The sequence below is a fragment of the Acipenser ruthenus genome, chromosome 8, assembly GCF_902713425.1.
Source record: "Acipenser ruthenus chromosome 8, fAciRut3.2 maternal haplotype, whole genome shotgun sequence".
Lineage (NCBI taxonomy): Eukaryota > Metazoa > Chordata > Actinopteri > Acipenseriformes > Acipenseridae > Acipenser > Acipenser ruthenus.
This window is the reverse complement of record NC_081196.1, coordinates 48878008-48901232: the sequence shown is the minus strand read 5'-3', so window position 1 is coordinate 48901232 and position 23225 is coordinate 48878008. Positions and strand designations below refer to the sequence as shown.

Below are 23225 nucleotides of genomic sequence, written 5' to 3'. Positions count from 1 at the left end.
CCCTGAACACGCTACAGTACTTCTAGTATGTATGTCTCACTTATTACATTTTTACCTTTATCAATAGAACATCTAATTACGATGAAATTGGTTACAGCAGGCATTATCACAAGTTACGAGTAACTTCTGTCTGGTTATATCTGTAGGAACCTGTCTGTATGTAACATCTACGCTTCAATGATATTGGCAATTTAAATGGTTGTATTTATGGTGTGACACAGGATGTGCATACCTAGTTTGTACTATATATTTGAGTATCAGACTATTTTCAGTAGTTCTGCTTGCAGACCTTTTGTTCTTTTCTGCAAGCCACTTCCTTCATGACCTGACACCTATTTTCTACAGTGGTTTTTATTGCTGATAGAGGAAATAACTTTAACACATTAAGTAACTGCACACAGTAACATTTGCAAAAATAAATAAATACATCTAATTAAAGTAATAAATAGTATCTTTGGTACTGCAATAACTTAATTTACTAGGAGCTGTTTCTAGATTCAGGTACATCTGTTGGTAAAAAGGTTTACGTGTTAAAAAAAAGAATGTGAACAATTGCGGCAATGCATTGTTGAAACTGTGAACCAGCTTTCTCTGATCTGTTTCTGATTCCAAGTTTTTGAGGCTGTGTTATATCATGTAATAAAGTAACATTTGAAATAAGATTACAGAAAATCAGAGAGTGTATTTTAGTTTTAAGATTATTACGATTGTGTTGTTTTTAAAGACTTGAAAAACCAAATAATTCAAATTGATGTTTTTAATGAAACAATCAATACAATTTTGGAAATTCTTAATAGAGATGTGGAAACACTATAATGTTCCAAAAGTACTCTCAACATTTTGTTATCCATCCGTGTTACACGTAACTATTCCATTATTTCATTTATCCATGGAATAAAGCTTGCAATTTTCATGTAAACTTGCGGGTATGTGCGATCCTCACAGTCTTGTCCTGTGAATGCAGCAATTCCTTGTGCTTTTGTATTGCACAAGAGAGGGCCTCCTGAGTCACCCTGAAATAAAGTAATTTGCATGTTTAAAATATTGTTGGACTGCTGTAAAATGGCAGCTTATATTATACAAAACAAAATAATGAGGTAACCCTATAAACCATACAGACGTACCTGACATATGCCCTTTTGTCCAGTGAAATTTGTGCATATCATTCTGTTATTCACATATTTTTTCCACACCTTTTTGCAGTCGTTCCTGTTTTCTATGACCACAGTTACCTCCTGAAGAACATTTTCAGCTTCTCCAGTGGCATGCTTCTTACCCCAGCCTGCTACAGTGCATTTAGTTTTGGCTGGAATATCTCCATTTTTCTTGGGGAGCCCTATCACTTTCACCTTATTATTCAGGGTGGCATTTGTAGCAAGCTATTTAACAAAAGCAAAAACAGTAAGGAAACAAAATCAGATATATAACTCCCCAGTTATAATTTTACAGAGCAGCTCTTGAAATCAAACATAATTTCCAGAGCTGACAGAAAGTCCTAGGGGGGAACTGCAGGAAGATTTTCAAATAAAAAGTAAAGGATGTTAAATGTCAACTGGAAAAAAAAATTCATGTAGACATTTGAATTTTGACGAAATTAATAGGCAATGTATGAATTTTGCCACAAAACCCAGCAAGTTTGAATAAACTAATCTGACATACTGTTTAAATGGCAAGTGTCATGCAAAACTATCGATAAATACCTTCAGTAACATGACATCAAAGTCATATTTGTTCAGCGTATTCAGTTTGTGCTTGTAGAATTGTTTTACTTGAATCTTCTGCTGTGATTTTTCCTTGACTTTTAGATTGTGGGCACCCAAAACCACAGTAAGAGCTCTGTCTCTAAAAATAAACAAATGTTGACATAAAAGTACACAATTTGAGAATTTAAACTTCAATGTAAGATCATTATACAGTTCATTTACAGTCTGCATTCTGCTACAATATAGCAGTATTTTTGTTGTAGAAGGGCTAGAAAGTCCATTAGCTGTATTATGACTGGTCCCCAGTTTCTTGTGTTACAAAGATTGTAGTTTTTCATTGTTTTGTGCTGTTTTTTTATTTTTATTGTAACTATTATAAAGATTTTTTTAAGTATAATTCTGTAGGGATGAAGCTGCAACCATCACAGGTAGTGTGTCTGTGAAATAGATCTACAAATTATCAATTGAAGTATATAATACAAGAAACTAAAAGGAAAAGGGGGATAATGCTAACAAGAAGTACATTTTAAAAACTTGGTTAGCAGTCCTAGATGTCCAGATGACTAAATTAACTGGCTTGTGTCACCCAAGGTACAAGTGAAAGAAATGAAAGCAACAACATTGTGAGCCTTATGGCTAGTACTGCAATCCGTTTCATACGTGACAAGATTGTTAGTGTCGTCCAGAGCAATTGTGTTTTAATAAATTATTGGACAGTCTCTGCTAAATGAAGGGTCGCCGAGCTGCTTTCAGGCCTCAAAAGTCTCTTCCCCAGGATAAGACGAATTTGTAACTAATTTGTAAACAATCTGGCCTGGAAATAGCAAGGATATCTAACCTTGTGTTGGGTCGGTAAATTGTTTTACCGACAAGAGGTATTACTGTCTGCAGTATTTATTTCAGTAAGAGGTTATATGGTGGGAGTAGGTGTGAAGAGTTGCACAGACAGCAGGTATCGTTATTAATATCATCTCATGGCTTCACAGCTAAGATGGAAATTGTGTGTTTTATTGACCGCTAGTAAGCAATTCTCAACCGGCAATATAATCACGCCCAATTGTCTAGTTTATGATGCTAATGTAAATCCAAAATAAAAGTAAATCAGATTCAACTTTATATATATATATATATATATATATATATATATATATATATATATATATATATATATATATATATATATATATATATATATATATTTCAAATATACTTGGTACTTTAAATAAAAACAGTCACAGACACTTCTAACCATTTTTGACAACCTGTATGAAAAACTGTATCAAATTAATTATGGGTAGAGCCACCTGTTCAGCCAGGGTAATTCAAATCTACATTTAGGGTTTTATGAGTAATATAAATGTTATTTCTTAAAGAATAAAAACAAGTCTGTCTATAATTTCAGTGTATAATATAAATGATTATGAGTACTGGCTATATACATGTACAGTGAGAAATCACCATTAATGACAGAAAAAGCACCAACACACTGTGGCCTAATACAGGAGTAGACTTACTACTGAAGGTACATAGAATTTCATAGGATAAATATTAATAGGAATTTCAATTGTTTAAAAGTAGCACTTTATTGAACAGTTAATCAATTTAATCTTTGTATATGCAAACTGTTCTATTTTACTGTTTTAGTGTCTAAGTAAAATGTTGAATCATAATAAAGAATTGTTAGTAATTTTACAGCATGTTGGTCCTATTAGAGAGGTAACTTAACTGAGGTTTCATATGTTTTGGACTGCAGGTGGTGAATAAAAGTTTACCACAGTAATTTTGCAGTTCTGCCATGATTTTCCCACTGTTATACAATACATTTAACATAGTTTACCTTGGTTCGCCTTGTTTTTTAAATGGCCATGGCTTTACAATGCTTAGTATACAGTATGTTAGGACAGAGGTTCACCCCATCGGCTTGGGGTCAATTGACATTTTTCGAAACCCGAAATCTTTTCATATTCGACTTGCGAATGACCCCATCACTGTACCCAAAGCTGATCTGAAGAAGACTTTTGAAATGTAGGCTAAATAAATAAATAAAATCAGATAGTTTGATAATTGTATTTAAAATAGGTCTACAATGTAGCCTATTCTTTATAAAATGTAGCCTGTTCTTTATACAATGTAGCCTATTCTTTATAAAATGTAGCCTGTTCTTTATACAATGTAGCCTATTCTTTATAAAATGTAGCCTATTCTTTATACAATGTAGCCTATTCTTTATACAATGTAGCCTATTCTTTATAAAATGTAGCTTATTCTTTATACATTGTAGCCTATTCTTTATACAATGTAGCCTATTCTTTTTTTCTTTTTTTATGTTTCCAAATAGTTTTACACAATTGGCGCTACCCTGGAGAATAATTCCAACTAGTCCTGCTTTTAAATGAAGGGATGACAATTAAATAAATATGGCCTATGGGTAGAATTGTACACAGTTTTTTTTTTGTTGTTGTTGTTTTTTTTTTAATAGTTTTACGTAAGATTTATAATTGAGTGTGTAAAGTTTTGGATGAACGAACATATGCTAAATACAATATGTTCCTCTCTTAAAATAAGATTAAAATAAGTTTTCATTTTTCTTCACATAGAAATGTCAGTTTCATACTAGATAAATAAATAAATAAATAAATCAGATGGTTTGATAATTGTATTTAAAACCATTGGCCTGCAAATGTATTTATTACCACATTACATTATTATTATTATTATTATTATTATTATTATTATTATTATTATTATTATTATTATTATTATTATATATTTTTTTATTATTTGCAAAGTAGCCTAGTTTGACACTTTTACATGAATGGATGAAAATTAAATAAATATGGACTATGGGTAGAATTGTACACAGTTTTTTTTTCTTTTTAATAGTTTTATGTAAGATTTATAATTGAGTGTGTAAAGTTGTGGATGAACATATGCTAAATACAGTATGTTCCTCTCAAAGTCAGTTAGCTTTTTATTTATTACCACATTAACATTTTATTATTATTATTATTATTATTATTATTACATTTTTTTTTATTTGCAAAGTAGCCTAGTTTGACACTTTTACATGAAGGGATGAAAACTCAGATCGGTAATTCGATAAGTAGTCTCACTTTGACATTAAGGGATGGTCAGGTGTTCTGGTATCGGATCTTCTTCAGATTGGCTTCAGGAAAAGTAAATTTTCTGTATAATCAGGGGGTCATACACAAGACAACCCCAAGTCGAATACAAAAAGATTTCGGGGTTCTAAAAATGTCAATTAACCCCAAGCCAATGGGGTTATAGTACACGTAGTATCTAATTCTATTTTAAAATTGTTTTTGCATATTTCAAAAGGTTTTTACCTTCACTTAAGGATTACTTACGTGTAACAATGGGCGGCTGTCAAAACAAAGTCTTCTCGCACCAGGAACCCTCCACACATATGACGACTATCAATCTGCAGTGAAGCCATGTAGGGTCTGGAGTGAGGTTTTGCCGCCCTGCCTCCAATAATAGAAGTATTGAAAGCTCCTAAAAGAGTCACAGACTGGTATGAGACATTTGGTAAGAACAACCACCAAGCATGGTAGAGGCCCTGAAACCTCTTGTTGGTTTGTTTGACGTTTTATGACAACGGGTAAGGCTGAAACAAAACTTGGCTTGGAAGCCTTTATAATGTCTTCTGTTGTCCCTCAAACCTGTGTTGTTTAGCTGCGAATACAGTATGTGGTCATCCATTGTATTTCAACTGTCCTTTATACCCTATCAGGTGGGCAGCATTTACACCTGTCATGGTCATTCTAAGGAAGCTCAAAATGTCAAAATCTAGCCTCTCAAATGTTGTCAAGTCATCATTCCTGGCTCATGGAATGTAGAATGCTTTTATTAAAGATGATTACAAGTAAGAGCACCTAAAATTACAATGACTCTTCATAATACTTTAATACATTTAATTATATTCATAAAACCCTTCTTGATCCTAGAAAATTAAAGTTTATCAAATAAAGTATGTGTTAAAAATGTATTGTTTCATGGACACTGCTGTAGAACAAACACAACAACAACACCATGTGAACATGAGCACAAAGCTTATCAAATCTACCAGTAAGTGACACATTCAAACATGACTAATATTCATTTTATTTTTTAAAATGAAACAGACAAGTCTGTCTATAATGAATGAATATCAATGTATAATATAAACGAGTAGGAGTACTGGCATATTTACATATACAGTGATGATAACTCACCATTAATGCCAGAAATGGCATCAACACAATGTGGCCTAATACAGAGTGGCCTTACTACTGAAGGTACATAGAATTTCATTGGATAAATATGCATATATGTCAACATAGAATTCACCTTCATAATGGGTATATAATTCTGTATACCTATTCACAAACACTTTGAAAACCGACCTACATTGTGAATCTGACATAACAGCACATACAGCTAGTCTTCACCAAAAAGCCAAAGCCATGCTGGGTTAAGAGACTACTTTTTATTATTATTATTTATTTCTTAGCTGACGCCCTTATCCAGGGCAACTTACAATTGTTACAATATAATATATATATATATATTTTTTTACATACAATTACATTATTTTTAACACATTATTTTTACATACAATTAAATTATTTTTAACACATTATTTTTACATACAATTCTCCATTTATATAGTGGGGTTTTTACTGGAGCAATCTAGGTAAAGTACCTTGCTCAAGGGTACAGCAGCAGTGTCCCCCATCTGGGATTGAACCCACGACCCTCCGGTTAAGAGTCCAGAGCCCTAACCACTACTCCACACTGCTGCCCCTATCACATTTACCACCTTGTGTGAAGAACAAAGGTATGTGTAACAGCAGTAGTATACGATAAGTTCAGATAAATTGTAGAGATACTGTATTCCAGCTTTTTCAATGAGATGTTTCTTATCACTATTAAAACTTCATGTTTCCAGCTGTTTTGATTTTGTTATGAAATAATTAAAAAAAATATTCATGATGCTTTTTTTCCCTTTGAGATGAAGGGATGGTCGGATCTTATAGTATCGGATCTTCTTCAGATCTAAGCTTGTCAAATCTATCACTAAGTGACACATTCACGCTTGTTTCTCTATTAGAATAAGCCCCTATTGAAAACTAATAAGAGATGAGAATTATAATACTGGTTTCACACTCAATCAATATGTTGTAAAGCAGTAAATCAGTTCCTATCTGTTTCTAATGAATTCACATGAAGCAACTTAAACATGCAATTGAAATGTATTCATTTAAAATCATTACCATAACCTCAAAATTTCATGATGAACCTACAGTCATTTTAAAGTAAAAGCAAACTATTTTAGTGATTTCCCATGGAAAGATACTCCTTACCAGTTGGAACCCAGGGATGAAGTAAAAGAAGGACGGTGAACATCAAGTAATACATTTTGAGCCAGCAGTCACTAATGATACCCTTAAATGAAAAAAGGGGTTATGGAGTTTAAATATATCTTCTGTGATAACCTGACAGGATATGGTGGTAAACAACTTTTTATTTAACATCCTGGTGTGAAATTCAGCAGAAGCTATATTGCAACAGTGCAGAGGTGGGCAACAAGGGGCTTTCCATCCAGGAGTCGTATACATACAACTCACAATCATTACCAATTCAGAAAGTGCACACAACTCATGCAATTGTATCTTATGTTTTATTTTTTATTTTATTTTTTATCTTGGACAATCAAGCTCTTGACCTGAACCCTGTAAAAGAGAACTGAATATCAAAGAGACTTCCTGGATACGGTATTATTTATTATCCATGATCGGCATTTCCTGTTGAAGATCTTTTGGTTCTTTGCCTGTAGTGTATTCTTAAATTTGGAACATGCATATATGTCAACACAGTATTCATCTTCATAATGGCTCTATACCACTGTATACCTATGAGCTTAATCCTTCATAAACACTTTGAAAATCAACCTACATTGTGGATCTGACATAACAACAAAAAGCCAAAAGCTGTGCTGGGTTAATGAGACAACATGTATCACATTTACCACCTCGTGTGAAGAACAAAGGTATGTGTAACAGCAGTAGTTTATGACAGTAGTTTAAATTCAGGTAAATTGTAGAGGTATTGTATGTAAGCTTTTTAAAATAGATGTTTCTTATCAATATTAAAAATTGTTCATGTTTCCAACTGTTTTCTCTTTTTGTTATCAAATAATAATAATAAAAAATAATCATGACACTTTTTTTAACAACTGACATTTCACATTTGTGAGTCATAGGGTGTGGTGCTCACTTGTGACTCTTCGATTAAACCTCCTCCTTAATTATTGACCTGAGCAGTGCAGACCCGGTTTGCACTAGACTTAAAGAGCCACAAGTAAGTCCCACTCGCTTAGACTAAGCAGTAAGTCAACTGTGCACTTCCTGTTCTGGAATTAAACATGCTCAAAAAGAATATTATTAATTCATTTCATGAATATCAAACATGTTAATTTCACATTATTTATTTAGGTAGTGCAGACTGGGTATAAGTGGCAAAGCCTCTGAAACTTGCTGCACAATTTACAGGTTTCGTGATGTTTTAATGAAGAACTTGAGTCAACCCAAAACAAGATACTTGGCACTGAAAAAAAGTTATTTTAAGTGAAGTAGCAGCAGCCTCTAGGGCAGGGGTGTCCTATCCTGGTGCTGGAGAGCCCCTATCCTGCAGGTTTTATGTGTCTTTACATCATCAGTGGCTAAAGATCTGGAACACATGTTAATCTTGACTAATTAAGCCAATAACTGGTACACATCAAAAAGCTGCTTATCTTTCTGTTTGTACATATGTACATGAGTCACACAGAATATTTTACTTGTATGTAGATAACACAAATTGTGATAAAACTTGGTTACAAATACTCACATTATTGAGAGGATCGATGTATTAACCTATAGACAAATCTGTTTTTTTTTTTTTTTATATCAATCTGTATGCAACACCTACACCTACCTCATAGTGACCTACTTCTTCATGAAACTTACTGGTAAAATGATGTATTTACAGCTATGAAAGGGGGTGTTTGCTTCTTCTGTGCAACCATGATGTCTGTGCAACCATGATCAGCAGCTCTTCCCGCACACTTCACACCTTGTGCATGGTCGGGTCTTGGTTTCTTATTTTAAGCTCCTGTTCTTTGTTTCTCAGCCATTCTCTCGGTGACAACACGCACCTCTGCAACTTTATAGTCTTCAATACGGCTAGTGGCATTCAGCACAGAGAATCCGCCATGGATGAGATTTATTGATTGCAATTGTAGATGGTTTGATGAACTGTGATGGGCGCTCAGGGACCAATTACTGTGATGGGCGCTCAGGGCCCGAGTGAATAATAAATTTGGCCAAAGGCCTCGTCCGTTGGTTCGCAAAGGCTACCTGCATAAGGCCAGCTGGAAAAACATGAATGGTTACATGCATCCCAGTGGCGCAGCTAGTAAGTGGCTATGAGCCCCCACAAAAGACGAGGCCGCCAAACCATGAATGATAAATAATAATAATTAACACACCCCACAGTGGCGCATGCCACCTACCCCCCAAATATTGAAAACATAAGAAAAATGAAAGCGGAGGCACTGCCTGTCCACGAGAGCATGACTGCGCTGGGGAAGACAGCCCAGCCTGTCAACCCGACCACTCACCCCGCAGAACTAAATACGAACCACTCAGCACTCAGGTAAGGAAAAACACCCTACTCACATATTTTTGCTGATGACGTTTTGGTTAGAGGCGGATTCTCCTGCAGAAAAGCAACCAAGTTTACAAATCTCTTTAACTGCAGAGTATACTATGCATTCTGCCTTCACTCGTAACTTTTATACGGTATTCCCACTATTTACCATTTTCAAAGTCAGCATCCAAAAAGATCTTGCTCTGTACTGACAATCATTTGCAAAATAAATACAGAATATAGGATGCATTTAAAGTAGAAAAGAAAATATTGCGTTTATTTAAAGAAATTTCATTTTAAAAATGTATGTTTTGTGTAGAAAATATGTTACTTCAAGAACCTGCTTTAAATTTTTTTTTTTTGTAAATAAAATAGGCAGGCAGACAACTTCTAAAGGCTCTGTACAGCTCAAAATTTACTTATTTCAAGTCTACAGGAGACAACGCTGGCTTGATATCTGTAATTCTAATTCATATAATGAAGATGTAGTTCACAGTGAACTGTTTTCACCTATCTTTTGTAATAAATGGAAGATAGGCTTGTTACTTCTTTATGGACTGTTATTTACCTGGTGTATTTTATTGATTTATTTTTAGAAAGTCTTTTAATTTGTCAACTTATTGTCAGCTGCTCCTTGAAAATGAGAAATTGAAAATGTATACCACAAAAAAAAAAACATCTTGCAAGTGTCATGAAAATTCAAGTTGCCAATATTAACAAAAATACATATCCTGAGCCTGTGTTTACAATGTGGCTGCCCCTTGTTTTACCCTCAGTGTTTCACTTTGCAATGGCAAACCTTATGATGGCACAATTTCATGGTACTCTTCAGCAAAAACAATAAGAATGTCCAGATAGCTCTTATGTTTCTGTCTTTTTCTCCAATTTGTGCTTCTTTGATTTGAGGAAGGGTTGGTGTAACACATCATGGAGACGTTGAGCCTGAAACAAATGTCATCCAAATTATTACCAAAATGCAAATTCACTTTTTACTATTGATCACGACTCTGCTGCAACAAAGGTAGTCAAACAATAACCCTGTGGCTTATTTTAACAGTGCTAACCAAGGCTTTTCAAATAAAATGTATCACCAAAATAGAACAAACATCATTCTGTTTTAAATGTAATTTCATCATTTTGAAAACCTTTTTCATTCTTTTGAAATAGGAACACACAAAGCTTATTTGATTAACACAATATTACACAATAGAGTATACAATATTATATAATATATACTGTATATATATATATATATATATATATATATATATATATAAAATGTGACATGAGTTCTGCTATTCCCTTTGGTCCAGACATGAAATGACTCATTTAGATTTCAAATCAAAATGCACTTAGTTAACATATTATTATTATTATTATTATTATTATTATTATTATTATTATTATTATTATTATTACCTTTACAAAAATAAATAAAACATTTAAGTTAGATTCTCACCTTCTGTGGTCCCAGACCAGGACAGAGAGTGAGGTCTTCTTTGGATGCTTTGATAATACCTTCCAAAGACTGAAAAACAGGACATCCTCTTAATATTACCAAAACAAAGCAGTGATAGAGAGAGTATGGGAGGAGGAGGAGGGAAAGTGACGGTTTTGCCTTGCATAGCTATTGAAGTTCAAATGGAAGAGACTTAAGAATACTTAATTAATAGCAATGACAGGTTTGAAGATGTGATGCTGTTTATATATAAGCTATATAAATAAAATAAAAAGAAATAAACCATTTGGTCCAACCAAGTCTGGAATCATACCTTTAAGGGTTGATCAAGATATAATTGACAGCACATGAGGGGAGCCACAAATAAATAAATAAATCTATCTATATATATCTATATATATATATATATATATATATATATATATATATATATATATATATATATATATATATATTCATTCTACTTACAGAAAATGTTGCCAGAAGAGTTAATGTGTCCGTCTTATTTACTGACTTGACGGTTGTCAAACAATCAGTCACCTAGATGTACAGACACAGACAGCAATACTTAGATTACAGGGATGTGCAAAAACAAACATTTCAATTGTAATGGGATTTTCCTTTCGCATAAAGCACAAATGCTTTAACTGCGATTCTGTTTAGAATTATTGCATAGGACACATGCCACCTGGTGGCTTGATGTTTTAATTGCAGCTTCTTCTTAAAGGGATCACTACTACCATAGACAGGAAGTCCTGTTCGACTCGCTCCTTTAATAGGTCCGCTGGTTTCTTCTCGTATGATTTGTAGGTCTCAAGATACCTGCCGGCCTCCTCGGGACTAAAAGACAGACAAATAGATGACATTGGTAGAGCAAAGCTTTGAGTTTTATGTACAAATGTGCCCTCAGAACAGATAGGGAACTTGGAATTAGCAATATACTATAAGCAAGTAGTGCAAGTACATTCTAAATTCTTGAGTCCATTTCACAACAGGGTGTATTGTTATTGTTATCAGTTAACCCTACCACATACTGTATAACAGCTGGGTCATTTCATGCCAACTCAAACAGTGCCGTTGCCCGTCCATCTCAGATATTCCTAGAAAAATTCACCTGGGGGTTTTCAGACACGCTGTTCAGAAATGATAGCCATTTTTTTTTTTTTTTTTTTTTTTTTTTAAATGTCCCCTTCGACCTGTGACCTTGCAAAGGTCAACCTAAAGTGAGAAATGTACCTTGACCAGAAAAATCACCCTGGGTGTAATTTAGATGCTACCATCATGTGTAGTAGGGATGTGCACGACACATATTTTGACTATCGATAAATCCACAGCTGTTGAGGTCGACTAATCGAATAGTCGCCCCCCCCCCCCCCCCCCCGCCTCCCATTCAAAATGAGACGTACAATAAATGCGAAATAATGCAAAGTGACAATTATTGCAATTGCAATAAATTCTGAACTTTATTTTAAAATACTTAGCTAACTTTGTTAAATAAACATTAGGCTATGTAAAAAATACCTTCCTATTAGGAAACATACAGAAATGCCATAACAGCAGCAATAACATAACATACCGTCAACTCTCGTGTGAGACTCTCGTATTTTGCAAGCAAGTGTTATTTTTTTACCGATATTGTCACAAGCTTTTCCGTTAATTACAATTTCAAATGAACTATAAAGGTTGTGACAATTAAAAAAAAAAAAAAGTATAATTTTTATTCAATTATTAATTTAATTTTCATTCAATAATAGTTTAGCAATGTGAGCTGCGAGGCAAACGCCTTAACATTAGCATCCTTGTGGCAATAATGTTTTCCGGTCATAACAGCGAAATACAAAATGCATTAGACTATCTAGCTAGCTAATTTATACAATCCACTTAACTAAACGATTTACTTTTCCTACGTTTTCAAACCACACACAACAAGCAGACTACCGGTCTACGTTAAATCAGATCGGAAACATACCTGTGCGTTCGAGTTCCAGTGAATAAAAAATAAATAGCCTGTATAGGCAACAGCTTGCTATGTATGTAGCTAGCTTAATAATATTAATAAATAAATGAATGAACAAAAAGGCCTGAGTGGCATTAACGCACTAGCCTTCCATGGAAGCAAAAAAAAATCCTAACTAAAACTTTAGGAATAGTTAGGCTAGCAATGTCCATTATTATCATCATGTTCACTTATTCTTGTTTAAAAAAATCAGCATGTCCATCAGGTCCGGCAATACTGCAGCAGACGGTGCTCAGGCAGAGTTGTTTGTTTTTGTTTCAACTTCAGAGCCTCAGTAGCTATTGCACTGTGATGAAAATGCGACACAAGACGGCTGGCCGCACAGACTACATTATGTATAGCACCAAGTTTAAAGCCATCGTTGAAGGCGAGCTGCAAAGTGTGTGCAAAGTGTGTGCAAAGCACAAATTCGAGCCCCATTCAACAAACTCCGAAGATGATGTTGCTGGCATTGTCGTGAACACAGGCAGTGATTTCCCCCCCTAGTTAAACCCGAATGGTCTACAGCGGTGTTTAACACATTTGCGAGATTCTCTGCTGTATGCCTCTCTGGCGTGGCGCGAGTCTGTAGAACTACGTTTTTCATTTCCCAATCCTCGATGAAATGACAGGTTATTATGACGTATGACTCGGTATTCGGTGCAGTCCACGCTAATCACCACCTACTCAGCCTTTGACAAATTTCTGCGGACAGACGCTGCTGAATCGGCATGCATTTTTTTCGAGTCGAGTGGTAATTGTTTTAGTGCAGGATTTTTCGTGCATGGATTGTGTATTCAGGTTCCACAAATTTCATCAACTCCCGAAATCCCTCACCTTCAACAAAACGTATGGGAAGCATGTCCTTTGACACCATATTAGCAATAAATAAGGGCTGATGTTTTTCAGCACGTACGACGTTGTCACACTGACGAGGCCTCACCGCAAAGGATGCAATGGCGGTTTGTTGCGGTCCTCTTTTCTTTTCTGTCGTTGCTAGCGTCACAGAACGGTGTTTGTCTTTTAGGTGGGTTAACATACCAGTTGTAGATTTGTGGTAGTTTAATTGCACTGCACATATTTTACACTTAACAGTGTTTTCATTTACTTTGTCAGAGTATTTCCATGCTAAACTTTTCTGTGAGTAAGCCATCGTTAGCCGAGGTACGTTCTAGTTTAGCCAATCACAGACAAGAAATAACAAATCCCACCCTCCAGTCAATCTTCATTACCGCTACATAGAGAGCCAATCAGCAGTACAGCCTTTAAAATAAAATCAATATATACATTTTTTTTTTTTTTTTAGCTTTCGAATGTTGGATTCACTTGTCGATAGGTGCCATCGTTATCGAATAGTCGAATGTTCGACTATTCGGTCTCACCCCTAATGTGTAGTGCCTCGTTCTACTCGTATTGAATAGGGCTTTTCAGAAGAAAATACTGGGAGCACCCTACTCACTTCTGACAAATTGCCAGATGAGAGGTAACAGACGGGTTTTATTCAAACCAGCCTAACCCTTTACCCTGTAGGGGATGTGGGTCCTGAAATGCAAGTATTGCTGAAAGAACCTTAGGACCCAGTCTTCCAAATTTGTGAAAAACTTGGTTTCAAGTCCCACCACTGGTCATTAAACCCCCTTGAAGTTTGAATTTTTGCTACTTGTACCAAGTTTAGGCGGTAAAAATCACCCAAAGATATGTTTGGATAGATGTTGCTGAGATCTACAAGCATCAAGCAAAATATTATGGTATCCGGGGATTTTTAAAGTTGCATTTGTCATGCATTCAGCATTGCTTATGGCCACTGTGGTGTGGTTAAAGTGCCACATAGTTATATACAAACTGGCTATTTCTTCAACTTTGCATTCTCTGAGTATTGATCTAACTGAAAAAGTAACAGTATGTGCTTCCAATGGCACTAACTTGGAGCTGAGGGGTTATGAACTTGCATATGGGACTGCTTTTCACATCTATGACAGTGACTCACCTCCAAGCAAGAATTAGAGTACAGTCTGCCATAATACAGATCCGAGCCAGGTCCTTTAGACAGTGGTGAGGGTCTTTCTGAAAGGGAGATGCCAAAGAAATGGGAACGTTGGAGAAGGACAAAAATGTGTGAAACACTCAGAGAACATGAGAGGAAACAAGGAGACTCACCACATCCACCTGCACTAGCAAAACTCTCAGTGAAAATGTCTGCCCCAACTGTTTCAGGCGATCGTGGATGTAATTTGGGTTTAGGTTGTGGTACCTTAGACTGCAGGCAAGAATTAAAAAAAAAAAAAAAAAAATTAACTGATAAAGGACTTCCAAAAATAAGTGACAATAGCACATAAAGGTGTGTAATAATATAGGGTACTTCCTAGGTTGTAATCCATATTAATGTCTGTAACATCTGTTTTAGAAGTGTCATAAATACAATTTTAAAACATATGATTTAGTAATCGCAAACCCCAAGATCATACATCTAGAAGTTGGCTATTTTTGCTTGTTGTATTTCCATTCAAACAAAAATAAACAACCAAAGTGGGCAGTGGCTTTTTTTCAAAATCCTGTATAAATAAGATGCATTATTAATATACTATGGGTTTCACCTAGACATAATAATAAAGACAATTATTTGAACCTAATAGAATAAATGCATAAAATACAATACATGTAGAGTAAGAGTTTAGTTTCAGACCTGAGGAACAGAGCACATGTTGTTTGCCCCAAAATGTAATCAGGAACAACATCTCCAAACTCCCAGGGGACATTTCTCACAAACTTGAGCAATGGGTTACCTCTCTGAAAAAAGAATACATTTGTTTTCAAAAAGACTGCTTTCTGCATGTATGTGTTTCCCCAGCACCTTGTAGCTGCTTGGGATATGTGGCAAAAAAAGGAAATACCTACCACTGTCCCATTTCCCCTTCACATACTCAAAACTAAAATATGCCTACAACTTTGTCTTTCTCCTTTCTTCACTCCAGCACTCTGATAACTAGAAATAATACTGCTTATAAAATGATACACAATGCAGTTGATTAGCCTCTCATCCTCTCTCTTCAATACCTGTCTGGGGCTGACAAGGATGCTGTTTCCAGTTCCGAGTGGCTTTGGGATACTGCTGGAGACCATCCCCTCCCTCTGGGTGTCCCACTTCCCTTCTGACAGAGTGCCTGCTCTCTGGTTTCCTTCCAGAGTAGCCCTGACTTCCTGTTTCTCAATATGAGCAGCCTTGGCTCCAGGGCTCCTCTCTCGAACAGTCGCAGTTCCATCATTCCCCGTTTCTCTCCCAGAAGGCTCTTTGTTCCGTTTCCCCTCACCACCACCACCATGCGTCCCTCTTTCCCCTGTCTCTATTTTGTGGGGTTCCAGCACTCCCAGAGACAGAGGGGGGACCTTTCCCTGGACAATGAACTCACTGTATGACAGTGGTTGGCCATCAGGGACCATTGTGGACTGGGCTGACTTTTTGGACACAGAGGTGTCATCGTCATTGCTTTTTGAGGACTTAAATAAAGACTTTACCTGCATGGCAAAAACAAAGATACAAAAGCTTTTAAAAGACCACTTACAACTGCATCAAAAATAAATCATTGATAAAATACGTATGTGAATTGAGTTATCGGTTACAGCACAGTCATTGCAGTTCATGTGAAACAACAAGGATTACTTGAACTGTATGTCAAATCAACAGTGTTTTGTTAGAAATCCCTTCAAACATGCATAATTCATTAATTACGGTTCGACTAATGCAACATGCAGGTTAAATTTGGAAAAAAAAGTACCTGCACTATTTTTTCTTAAAGCATAACCTAAAACTATACTTTAACAAGACACAAATTTAAGGTGTTAGCTGTGGATTTAAGAAAAAAAAAAGTGTTGTGTGTCACGATCAAAGGAAATAAAACTGACCATTTTGTTTTCATTCCTGCAACCAAGCTAGGCTAGTATATCGATCGTGTGTTACTAAATTCATACCGCCCTGTAAACCGTAATATTAAATAACAACAAGTACCGGTGTTGGTTCTTTGGTATAAATAGAATCTTCCAAAGGGATGTTAAACTTCTTCTTCTCCATTCCAGAAATACTGAACACGAGATTCTAAATTTCAAATGAAATAAAACGAACACTGTAACAGTAACAGCAACAGCTTTTGTTTTGCGCTTTCTCCCTGGTCGCAGCCATGACAGTCCCAGCCAGCCACACCCAACAGATCCAAGAGAGAATCGATATAACACAGGGTTGGATGGCAGAAATAGTACACGCTGAATTTATTTTTGGATTTCGTCAAACACACAAAAAAATTACAAAACTGATCAATTTACAGCATCCTAGCTCCGAGTATGTATTAACAGCAAAGTATATTAGCAACAGCAAGCCGCCAGAGAAGATAGGACAGAAGAGCACGATAAAGCAAAATCGATCTAATCTAGTCAGGCCCTATATAGCTCGCTTTCAAATCAGAAACGTGATGATTTTAAAATGTTCAGGTAAATGTTTAAGATTAGCAAAACCTGAAGTCTTACCCCTGTCTTCTCTTCGACAGCTATATTCTTTTTTGACCGATAGATGGTGCTGTTGGTCTACCAGTTCTTGCCACTGCAGTTCAGTGTACAGCAGGTGTCAGAAGAACTTGTAATGCGAAGGTTCACAGACAGTTTGAAAAACGTTAAAAACGGGTAGAAAACTGTACTACCATCAGGGCGTTTTTATTTATTTATTTATTTATTTATGTATTTATTTATTTATTTTTACAAATAAATATATTTAAATAACAAAATTGTGATTTCTATAGCATTTATGAAGCAATCGAGTGTTTTTACAGTTTAATCTATTTTGTGATCTTTTATTCTTTTTTCACTTGGATTATATCATGTAAGCGATAACTAATATTATTGCACTTTATTTCCTAGTCATTTATTGCTTCAAACACTACAGTCTGGTTTCACAGCCCCATATTAGCACTGGTTTTGGATTACCCAATGTTCATTTACAGTGTGTAAGGTAGTCCAAGACTAGTGCCAATCAGGGGGCTATGAAACCAGCTGTACATCATCAGCTTTTTACTCAAAAATGTTATTATCATATATTTTATAGGAAAAAGCACTGTTTTTAAAAGCATTGAGCTAATGACAATGTGTGTAATTTGGTGACAGGCTCTTTCTGCCTCTTCATTTCCAAACTGTACTGAGAACTGTACTTTGGAATCCCAATGAAAGTGAATGGTAGATACATTCAAATTGTCACATACAGTACAAGATGGTGATAGATCAGTTGACTAGTGAACTATTTAATGTGAGGCAAATTATCTCAGCCATAAGAAGTCATTTAACATTATGCCTAAAGTCTGTATAGAATTATCAGAAGCATGAAAAGTCGTTAAGTAATTTGAACTGTTTAGTCTTTCTTAATACATATTAATACGCTATGAGAAAGATTTGTGCATGACTCTTTATTCATATATAAATAGCATAATATTATAAAAATGCAATATTAAGCTACTGTTTATGTCTGGAACGATAGTGTTATGGTATTAATATACATTTACATATACAGTCTGTGTGCGTATGTGTACTTTCTTGTAATACTATTGAGTTGTTTCAAGTCTTAGTGTTTCTACTGGGTTATTATATATACTGCTTCCACTGAACTATGCCGATTTGCAAGTCTTCCTGCGCGCAGGAGTGCTTAAACTTCTGTAGACACTGTTCCCCTATACTGGACTATTGGTGCAACCTTGCACTACCGCTGACCCCTACCAAGCACAGGAAAGGGGTCCCGGGGTGCATTATGTGCACCTGGCAGGAGCCAGGGGGAGAAGGGCTGAAAGTGGCCACTGGTTGTTCGGAGTTAACCTACAATGTTGTAATATTGTAAGGGTTGGGATATAAAAGAGGCAGCCTGTGTGCTTGCCGGGTGTGGAGAGTTGGAGAAGTAACCTGTGTAACCTGTCTTGCTGAGAAGTATTGCTGACCTGCGTATCCTGTGCTTTTATGCAAAATAAAAGTAATTGCTGCATTTGATGTGTCATGCTTCCGTTCTTACCAAGTGTGACCGGGTAGTGTCGGCAAGGAGACTCAGAGACCAGAAAGCTGCAGTTCAAGCACTTTCACATATTTATTTACAAATTACCAAAACAAAACGAGCAAGCACACAGTCCAACACCACACCGTACCTCCACCATCACAATTCTAACATAACACCTTTTCTATACACCTGTGGCTAGACCCTAATTAATCACTTTATCATTTATTCAATTTTTGGCCACATTCCCACGTGTTTTTTCAGGGAGGAATTTAACCCCCTCCCTGCCACCCAATATTCCACACACACCCGTGCACCGGCCGGGCTTTCACCCTGCCACACTGCCACACCAAGTCATTACAATATATATATTTTTCAAACTGTATTTTCCTTTGTTGAATTAATATAACGCTTACTTGATGTAAACCAAGACAGTTTCGGTCATAACTCTCTTCTAAACCCTGTCTCTTCACTAATTGCTCAGGCTCTGCATTTTTTGGTAATTTAAAATGAGCTTTTCTTTTATTATTATTATTATTTGTTTATTTAGCTGACGCCTTTATCCAAGGCGACTTACAGAGACTAGGGTGTGTGAACTATGCATCAGCTGCAAAGTCACTTACAATTACGTCTCACCCGAAAGAGGGAGCACAAGGAGGTTAAGTGACTTGCTCAGGGTCACGCAGTGAGTCAGTGGCTGAGGTGGGATTTGAACCGGGGACCTCCTGGTTACAAGCCCTTTTCTTTAACCACTGGACCACACAGCCTCCTTTTCTTGCTCTACGTGGTCCACGGAGAGAACCATGACAACAACCAAAGCGTTGCTTCATGGATGAAAATTAGGAGGAAATCAGGTTAGAGGGAATCGGATGTTTGAAGAACAATCATACTGTATGTACAATTGAAAAGGGAAAAATAATGGAAAAGAGCATTGTAACTCTTGACTGTGACAAACAAAAAACTTTGAAGAGGTTTCTGATTGCCTGGTACACCTGTGTGTGTGTATGTGTGTGTGTGTGTGTGTGTGTGTGTGTGTGTGTGTGTGTGTACAGCATAGGGAATGAGCAGACTAGCTATGATTTTGGTGATTGTTAATTTGATATAGACTCCAGTTAGGGTAGACTTCCATCCATGGGGGTGCCACAGCCTCAGCTGCAAGCTGTCCCTCACACCCTGGCTGGTAGGAGAAGGGGATGTTTTCCTCAGACTTGGACATGGTGGAGGAGAGAAATTGGTCTGGAATTCCCATGTTCATCCCCATACAATAAAATAATAGGTGTTATTATCTTCCACCAGCTCCCCACCCTTCTATCTCAAGGATTAGTCTTATAATGACCCAATTTAATGTAACATTTATACAGGGATAATGAAGCGTGATGTTCTGGCGGTGCCTGTGTATTTCTGAGGAAACCGCAAACCACAACCATAGGAGTTCTGTGCTTGAGAACCAATGCTTTTAGAACACAGGTGTTAGACTACCCCCATCCTCCCCAGAGACTGGTTTCATTTTCCTGAGTTTAATGTGAAAAGAGGCACTCAGTGGATTCATCATTAGACATTTTTCTAATACACTTGTGTTTATCTAATACAGTTCATAAGTTAATATATTGTTTGTTAATATATTGTTAGGGGTACTTTGGGTAGGCAGAAAACCCCAAAGCGTCAGCTGAAGATTTCTGTCACCCAAAGTGCGAACAAATATATAGTGTCCCTGCATGGAGTAGATGGAGTCGATTTTTAATAAATGTAACAAAACTGGAGTGGAAACATCCATGTTCTTGGTCCCATACTATCTCCAGTTCTGAATCCAGCTGAGCATTGCTAAAGGATAAGGCAGTCTTATAGAGCAATATTGAGCAGCTGAAACTGATCTATTGAGAAAAATGATATCTACCTAACTTGGACAGAAAGCTTGTAATAGCTATGCTAAATTGTCTACAGGCTATGATAGATCCGAAAGTGCTCATACCATTTTTTTTCAAAATGTCATTGTTTTTTATGTGTAAGACAGATATAGCAACATATTGAGGTAGCATTTTATTTAGTTATTTTATTGTTGGTTATCTCAAATTTGCAAGCCGTTACTTGAATAATGTATTTATTTTTTGTTTGTGTTTTTGCACACATATCTTAAGCTGATCTGAATGAGATGGTAAAACCTACATACAGATTTTGATAGGAGTTCTGTGCTTGAGAACCAATGCTTTTAATTGGCTTCTGTCCCTGATTTTACCAAATTATTATTTACTCAACTGATTCAGTGGGAATTGAGACAAAAGGCTGGATTACTTTGGCTAATTAGACAGACATGGATATCTGTACCCATTACTAACATTATAGCTCTTAGTTTTGCTTTTGGATGTTAATGGATCTCAGCTCTGTGATGTAATAACATAGGGAGAGCACCACACACACCACAAACCTCTGGCAAGACAAATGTACTTGGCCCCATTCTAAAAAAAATTAACAGTGTGTCCAGATCAATTACACTTCTGGCAGTGCCTTGTGTTAATTCCCATCCACTTGAGATGTAACAACATGATAACATACTGCAGTAATCGGCTGGTCGTTTTGATGTTGTACTTTATCCAATATGCTTCCAGCCCAGTGTATTGATAGAGCAGAGACACATGACAAGCTAATACCAAACAGCGAGGCAATATTTATATACCACTGTTCATCATTTACCCCCCCCCCCCCCCCCCCAGTGCTCAATGACCTCTTAAAACTATACCTTGCCTTGCAAAAGACAAATACTTTCTGAAGTTAACATTAGCTGACCAGTCTATTACAATGAAGAAACAGTAGCAGAATATGAAAATGTTACCATTGTAGTTGTATTTGTACATCCACTGCCACTGAGTAGAGAACCATCGGAACTATCAGAGATACAAGGTGTCATTTAATGGACACTTAATATCATCTCCATTGTCTTAATATTTAATTTATTATCTGTTTAATATCATATAATGTGTGTTCTCTAGCATTCTTTATTGTTGTACAGCCTCTGCTTCTGAAAATGCTCTCAAGTGTCATTTCTGAAGTTACCCTAGGTTGCCCTAGGAGTGTGCAGCTATAATTTCTGCCCCCTCTGAAACTGTGGCAACTGTGAGATTGTAACTGGAAAATATTTATACAAAATGACAGAAATTACAGCGCACACCCAAAGAGATAATTTTTCAAACCACCTCACTTCAAAAATTCAGCTTTAAGGTTGTAAATGTACATTAGTAAAGTAATGATTTAAGAAGGAACAACAACAGAAAATGATTTAGAACACATATATTAAACAGGTATAATAATATAGACATTTAAAGTATTCCTTTAACATATCAAGGGCATGTTAAGATGGAATAGTTCAGAGATGCCATATTACTACGAAGTTAGGAATAATACTTCACTGTTTCAACCTTTTATCTGCTTGCACTTTATAAATCACCTGTTAACTGTATAACTGTATTCATGCTGTTTTCAAAATACTGTTAACAACCCCCCCCCCCCACTTCCCCCAAAGCAGAAGCAATGTGATGACATCAACTCCACCATCCGGAGCTTGTCTCACTAATAACTGCATGCTCCATTAGCTCACACAAACGCTCTCTTTTTTTTTTAAAGACAAGAAAAAAATCTGCTACATCTGCAGCCAAGCGCAGAGATTCAATATGCATCAGCCTCTCTTAGGCAGTTTTAATTTAAGACAAAACACACAACAGGATATTGTTGGGCTATTTCTCTTCGGCACCAGGGAACTCCTGTTCCCTTTGTCTGCAGGACAATCCCTCCATGGCTGCCAGGAGTCTTGGTTAGTTTGTTGGTTAAATGGATGGATGGATGGATTGAAGAGGTGGATCACTGTACTGTAGTAAATCTGGTCTATATTTCTGTACTGTAGTAAATCTGGTATATATTTCCTGCAGTTAACACTTCCCCCTAGTTCAGATAACTGATGGACACCACAGTATAATTTTTCTAAGGACCCATACTGTGTTCTTCAAGTTTTGTAGCATTAAAGGCCATTTAGCAATTGCAGTCATGTGTCTGAATCAACCCTGAGGCAATGTTGGTTTTCCATTAACAGGCCATTGTGGGGAACAGAAGAAAACTACATCAGTTTTAATTTCTTGTATCAATGATACACAGTATTTCTAATTTAACATACAGTTCTGTAAGAAATAATGGAAATGTATCATATCTTAACTATTATCAAGTGGAATTATATAAAGTCAATGGCTTCCAAAAGTAAAATTGAACGCCACCGAATTTATAAAAGTAATTTCACCAAGTCCTGTTGTAAAGTGTGATATTTGCATAACATTTCTAGCCGTTTGTTTAAAAAGCCAACAGGTCTAGAGCAGTTTCCTG

General features: G+C 36.1%; 2 protein-coding genes across 2 annotated transcripts; both read right to left on the bottom strand.

Annotated features, from left to right (window-relative positions):
* Positions 1-529: 529 nt before the first annotated feature.
* On the bottom strand, positions 530-9527 carry LOC117406489 (mast cell protease 1A-like). Its single transcript, XM_034010564.3, has 5 exons — positions 7070-9527; positions 5072-5219; positions 1701-1842; positions 1125-1379; positions 530-1013 (listed from the first exon to the last, which is right to left on the bottom strand). Exons 1-5 carry the CDS (start codon positions 7122-7124, stop codon positions 867-869), a joined length of 747 nt encoding a protein of 248 aa, XP_033866455.2. The 5' UTR covers positions 7125-9527; the 3' UTR covers positions 530-866.
* A 117-nt stretch (positions 9528-9644) lies between these two features.
* ercc1 (excision repair cross-complementation group 1) lies at positions 9645-17082 on the bottom strand. The gene is made up of 9 exons (XM_034010563.3): positions 16854-17082; positions 15905-16363; positions 15534-15637; positions 15008-15107; positions 14838-14914; positions 11595-11694; positions 11323-11394; positions 10855-10923; positions 9645-10337 (listed from the first exon to the last, which is right to left on the bottom strand). The coding sequence occupies exons 1-9, from the start codon at positions 16914-16916 to the stop codon at positions 10257-10259; spliced, it is 1125 nt and encodes a 374-aa protein (XP_033866454.2). The 5' UTR covers positions 16917-17082; the 3' UTR covers positions 9645-10256.
* Positions 17083-23225: the final 6143 nt, after the last annotated feature.